This window comes from Aotus nancymaae, unplaced genomic scaffold (genome assembly GCF_030222135.1).
Source record: "Aotus nancymaae isolate 86718 unplaced genomic scaffold, 86718_ANA_hifiasm-v0.15.2.pri h1tg000036l, whole genome shotgun sequence".
In the NCBI taxonomy this organism is placed as follows: Eukaryota; Metazoa; Chordata; class Mammalia; order Primates; family Aotidae; genus Aotus; species Aotus nancymaae.
Window position 1 is genome coordinate 67,865,964 of NW_026988450.1, and position 6,354 is coordinate 67,872,317.

At 47.0% G+C, this 6,354-nt stretch overlaps 1 protein-coding gene across 1 annotated transcript; it reads right to left on the minus strand.

The window, feature by feature from the left end:
- Positions 1-566: 566 nt before the first annotated feature.
- LOC135268103 (lipid transferase CIDEC-like) lies at positions 567-6,011 on the minus strand. Its single transcript, XM_064384137.1, has 3 exons — positions 5,868-6,011; positions 5,595-5,782; positions 567-729 (listed from the first exon to the last, which is right to left on the minus strand). The coding sequence occupies exons 1-3, from the start codon at positions 6,009-6,011 to the stop codon at positions 567-569; spliced, it is 495 nt and encodes a 164-aa protein (XP_064240207.1).
- Positions 6,012-6,354: the final 343 nt, after the last annotated feature.

Genomic DNA, 6,354 nt, shown 5'->3' on the forward strand with positions numbered 1-6,354 from the left:
CAGCTCTTTTTTTTCCCTTTGGTAGAAAAGGTGCTATTATCTGTAATCCTACATTATAGAGAATGGTTTGACAATAGATTCTTCTCTTCCCTTAGCCCTCTCCAACCTTCCAGGTGGAACCCCACCCCCAAATAACACAGGCAAAGAAGATATATCAGCATCGATAATTTATTGCAAACTCCCTAATATCACATCCTGGTATGCTTGAGAATTCACTCAGGAATGTTCCAGAATTGCGGGCCAGGAGGTCGAGGGCACCATGAAAGTGCAGCCTACGAGGCAGGATTGCTGAGGGGCAGACGTCACGCCACAGCTGCAGGGACCAGTCTGGGTCAGCTAAGCTGCCTTGGGCAGGAAGGAGCTGGGCCAGGCCAGGAGCCTGAGATTCTCCTTTAGCCAACCCACCCAGGTTCCCAGACCCTCCTCCTCACTCAGGGTCCTGCACGGTGAGGGAGGTGTAGGGAGGTTAGCGGCTCTACAGCTGCCAGGCTTGTGGGCACTACCAGTTGAGCATGCGGCCCCCAGTCTAGTCCTTTGCTGGGGAAAGCTTCCAAGGGCTTGGGCTTTCACTGCAGTATCTTCAGACAGGTCGGGATGAGGGATGAAGCTTTGCCCTTGCGGGGCTGCCCTTCCTCCATAGCATCGAGGAGCTGCTGTAGGTAACAGGAGGTGCCAAGCAGCACGTGACCCGTGGTCTGCATGCTGAAGAGGGCCCAGCAGAGAGCCTCCCTGGGTGGAATGAGAGGGCATGCAAGTCAAGACCACAAAGTAGGCCGGGCATGGTAGCTCACGCCTGTAATCCTTGCACTTTGAGAGGCCATGGCAGGTGGGTCACCTGAGGTCAGGAGTTTGAGACCAGCACGGCCAACATGGTAAAACCCCTTCCTTACTAAAAATACAAAAATTAGCCAGGCATGGTGGTGGGTGCCTGTAATCCCAGCTACTTGAAAACCTGAAGCAGGAGAATTGCTTGAACCCAGGAGGCGGAGGTTGCAGTAAGCCGAGATGGTGCCACTGAACTCCAGCCTGGGTGACAGAGCAAGACTGTCTCAAAAAAAAAAAAGAAAGAAAAAAAAAGAAACATGAGGCTTGGTGGGTCACGCCTGTAATCCCAGCACTTTGGGAGGCCAAGGCAGGCAGATCATTTGAGGTGAGAAGTTTCAGACCAGCCTGGCCAACATGGCGAAACCCCATCTCTACTAAAAAATAAAAAAATTAGCCAGGCGTGGTGGTGCGTACCTGTAATCTCAGCTACTTAAGGTCGAGAGGCTGAGGCACAAGAACTGCTTGAACCCGGGAGACAGAGGTTGTAGTGAGCCCAGATTGCACCATTGCACTCCAGCCTGGGCGACAGAGCAAGACTCCATCCCAAAAATAAATAAATAAATAAAAATAAAACATGAGTATACCCCTCCCTGCACCCCCATATTCCCATGCTGGCCTGGAAGGGATTGGTTTCCTTATGCTTGTTTTCTTCATTAATAACACTTGAATACCACTGAGGTAGTAGCACTAAAAGCACTTCATCAGTTCTAGAGCGATGTGCAAATAGGAACAGATGACACAGACACGATCAGAACTAGGGCGAGGACCTGCAATTCTACCTCAGATGCCCGGAACCTCCCTACCTTCTCATGCAAAACCCCAGCTCATTTCATAAGGCCTTCTATTTTTTCTACTGCTACTTTGGACCAACCAGATTAATCTCCATCACGTGGCTCTGCCCCTTGAGACTGCTGTTCTAGACTCTGAGGCCTTTCCAAGTCACCTTCAGTCTAGCTGATGTTCAGAGTGCTGGACACCCATGCCTGGCATGATCATGTACTGAGAACAGAACCTGAATCAAGCAGGGCTAAATCCTAATCCAGTCACTAACTGGGTGAACTTCAGCAAACTGCTCTAGTTCTTTTTTTTTAAGTTGTATTTTAGGTTTTGGGGTACATGTGAAGAACATGCAAGATGGTTGCATAGGTACACACATGGCAGTGCGATTTGCTGCCTTCCTCCCCTTCACCTATATCTGGCATTTCTCCCCATGATATCTCTCCCCTACTCCCCACCCCCCACTGTCCCCTCCCCTAAGGAAACTGCTCTAGTTCTGAGCTTCACCTCCCTCGTGGGTAAAATGGGACCACACCTGTCATCCAAGGTCATGAGGCTGAAATAGCATAAAGTAATTAATACAGGGTCAGATATTTAGCAAGTAGGGGAAATGGAGAAGCGGGGATGGGTTCCAGAGCAGCTGAATGCTAGACAACTTTGGCTAGTTGTTCTGGATCACGTCAATAATTCCAGCACTTTGGCAGGCCGAGGAGGACGGCTTGAGGCCAGGAGTTCAAGACCAGTCTGGTCAACATAGTGAACTCTTATCTCTACAAAAACATTAAAGAACTAGCCCAGCGTGGTAGCACACACTTGTGCTACTCAGGAGGATTGCTTGAGCTAGGAGGTTGAGCCTGCAATGAGCCATGACTGCATGGCTGTACTGTAGCCTGGATAACAGAGTAAGACCCTGTCTCTAAAAAAATTAAAAGAATGCTAAACAATTTTAATCAAATTCTTACCAAATCTATTTGAAAGAGATGAGTGAGGGTCACTCGAGGTGTCTAGTCACAGTTGGGATTAGGGAAGGAAAAACAAAAGGCAAAGAAGTGCTCCCTGGCTATTCAAACTTTAGTCTTTTATTAACGTTCATTCAATAAGTGAACTTGGCCGGGTGCGGTGGCTCAAGCCTGTAATCCCAGCACTTTGGGAGGTTGAGGCGGGCAGATCACAAGGTCAAGAGATCGAGACCATCCTGGCCAACATGGTGAAACTCTGTCTCTACTAAAAATACAAAAATTAGCTGGGCATGATGATGTGTGCCTGTAGTCCCAGCTACTTGGAGGCTGAGGCAGGAGAATTGCTTGAACCTGGGAAGCGGAGGTTGCAGTGAACCAAGATTGTGCCACTGCACTCCAGCCTGGGGCCTGGCAACGGACTGAGAATCTGTCTCAAAAAAATAATAATAAAAAAAAAATAAGTGAACTTGTGGTCTGACCAGGGTGTAGGGGGCAGAAAGAACTTAGAACTATTCACTTCTGCACAGAAGAACGCTTTACATTTTCAATGCTACACCTTAGAAGTACACCTACTTCTCAAATTAGGGAACTGAGGCTTTCAACCTAGCTGACCAGCCTTAAAAGGAATGACATTCTAATCCATGCTGCAATATGAATGACCCTTGAAAAAGTTATTTGAAGTGAAGGAAGCCAGACCCAAAGGACGAGTATTGTCTGATTCCAGTTCCATGCGCGTACTAGAACTGGCAAACTCATAGCAGAAAGTGGGATGGAGGTGACCAGGGTCTTCAGGGAGGAGGAATAGAGACTTCGTGCTTCAGGGACAGAGTTTCTGGTTGGGATAATGCAAGAGGTCTGGAAATGGATGACAGGGATGGCTGCACCATATTGTGAATGCACTTAATGCCACTGAATTGTACACTTTTAAAATGGTTCAAATGACAGATTTTGTGTTATATATATTTATCACAATTTTTAAAAACCCAGTGATACCACTAAGTCACTAAGCTGATTCCAGCTTGCCATTATCTTTTTGATACCAACATATCTACTGTGTTTAGGTCTAAGAATACCACCTCCCCTAACTGGACTGAGTTTAAGGTCTGAAATTTCTTGTTCTCAATTTTGAAATATGCAGACTATTGGTGGCAGTCCAAGATCAAGAGGGGACATGAGATGGTAGTATCCTGGAAGAAGTAGCCATGGAGAAAATGGAACTCTCAGCCACAGAACCAGGCTCAGCCTGCCACCAACTGTTGTCTCTGGCAAGCAGATACCCACACAGCCTCAGTGTCCTCATCTGCAGATTGTGTCTGCAGGAGATCAACGAAGAAAGCAAGAAGGTCTGATATGTTCTAGCTACCCGTGATCTTGTAGAACTCTTGGGACCCTGAACAGGATTTCTCAGCAGCCCCATGTGAACAGAGATCACCTGTGGCTTCATTTATTCTACCATCATTTAAACAACTACTACATGTCAGCATTAACCAAGGTACTGGAGGCCACAGGAAGTCCTGCCCTCATGGAACTTGTTCTGGTATTTTGTTCATCTCTGAATCTGTAGTTACAGCATAGGGCCAAGCACACAGTGGGCACTCAGGAAATACTGAATGAAGGAATTGGGGAAGAATAGACTAATTGGAAAGATGGACCAGCAGTCATGCTCTGCTGCTAGCAAGCCTTGTGGCTTTGGACTGATTCAATCACTTCAGCTTTGGTGGCTACATCCACCCAACAGGTAAGGATGCCCCAGGGTGCCACTGGAGTAGCCGAATTTGGGAAACATTGCCATGACGGCACTTGACTTATGACCTCACATATTCTTATGCTTCCTGCAACACTTGGTTAGACTTTCAAAATAAGTTTTAAGAAAAGTTTGTTATATAATACAAATGACTCTGGTCCATAAGACTTGCAAATTAATTCTGTCTTATGGAGGGAAGATTATTTCATCCCTCCCATCCCCATGGGGGAAATAACCCAATTTTGTATATACACATTCATCTCTTTTTTTCTTCTTTTTAGAGACAAGGTCTCACTCTGTTGCCCAGGCTGGAATACACAGCCCACTGCAGCCTCAAACTCCTGGGCTCAAGCAATCCTCCCACCTAGCTGAGATTATAGGCACGTACTACCACTCCCAACATTTTGTGTGAGTGTGCGCATGCATGTGCAAGTGTGGTAGAGACAGGGTCTCACTATGTTGCCCAGGCTCTCAAACTCCTGAGCTCAAGAGATCCTCCTTCCTTGACCTCCCAAAGTGCTGGGATTCCAGGTGAGATCCACTCCACCCAGGCTATCTCATCATTCTTGCTGGACCTATATATATATGGGATTTTGAATTCTCCTTTGAACTGATTGTAACTTCTTGCTAGTTCTCTCATTAATCAATGAATTCCATTAAATCTTTGACACATACATTTTTTTTCTTATTTTGAGACAGAGTCATGCTCTGTTGCCCTGGCTGGAGTTCAGTGGCACAATCTCGGCTCACTGCAAAGTCTGCCTCCCGGGTTCAAGCAATTCTCCTGCCTCAGCCTCCTGAGTAGTTGAGGTTACAGGCATGCACCACCATGCCTGGCTAATTTTTGTATTTTTGTAGAGATTGGGTTTTGCTATGTTGGCCAGGCTGGTCTCAAACTCCAGACCTCAAGTAATCCACCTGCCTTGGCCTCGCAAAGTGCTGGGATTACAGGTGTGAGTCACCATGCTTGGCCAACACATGTTCATTTTTAAAAAATTGAGTAGAATACTACTTAGGAAAACTTCCTATTTTCAGTTTAAAAATGTAGTTGCTAAAGTAGTCATAAAAACAAAATGCATTCAGGTTCCACCAGGAGGAACATGTGTGGCCCTTGGGCACACACCAGTGTCATCCCTAGCACTTCAAAAGCCCATCAGACTCTGTGTTGTCTGTTACAGGCTATGCTGTGTCAGTACCAATGTCAGACCCAGGCTGAGTCCACATGAACAGACAGGGGTTCTCCCATTGCCTGTACCCACCCTGTCCCCACCAAATCCCAATTCACTCACTTCATGATGCGTTTGGCCCCATAGCAGTGCAGATCATAGGAAAGGGAGTACATATCATAAAATGTCGCCTTCACATTCAGGCAGCCAATGAAGTCCTGTGGGTTCAGCTTGTACAAGTCAAAGGTTACACGGGCCACATCAATCTTCTTGGCAGGCTTATGGGAGAGGGACAGTTGGTACCTAGTCCCCTGCATGGAGACAAGCAGATGGTTAGCACCCCTTGAAGATTTCTCCCAGGGTCCTGATTTTCTCCCCTGACAGGCGGGACCTCACCTGTTCTGAGGGGGGCTGCCATTTCTGCCCCTTCTGGAGGACCATGAACACTGTATCCCCTGCCAGGGCTTGGAAGTACTCTTCTGTCTCTGCAATTGTGCCGTCTTCCTCCAGCACCAGCAAGAAGGGCTTGTCTGCCAGCATCAGAGTGTCCTGAACCTGGGGAATAAGGTCAGTGATGCTTCTGCCATCCCTATGGAGCCACAGAGCCAGTCTGGTGAAACCCCACATCATAGCTCCTTGGCTGCCAGGGAAAGAACAAGTGGGCTGGGATCTATGAGGTGGAACTGGAGCCCAGGCCCTCTGCTGTGGAATCACTACCCAGAGACTTTATCATGGTACCTCTTGGCTCCTGGCTTCAGGGTTCATAGTCTGGAACAATATTGTTCAATAAAATATAATGTAAGTCACATATAATTTTTAATTGTGGTATAGTTTGCATACTCTAAAAGTTACTCTCTAAAACTGTACAATTCAGGGGTTTTAG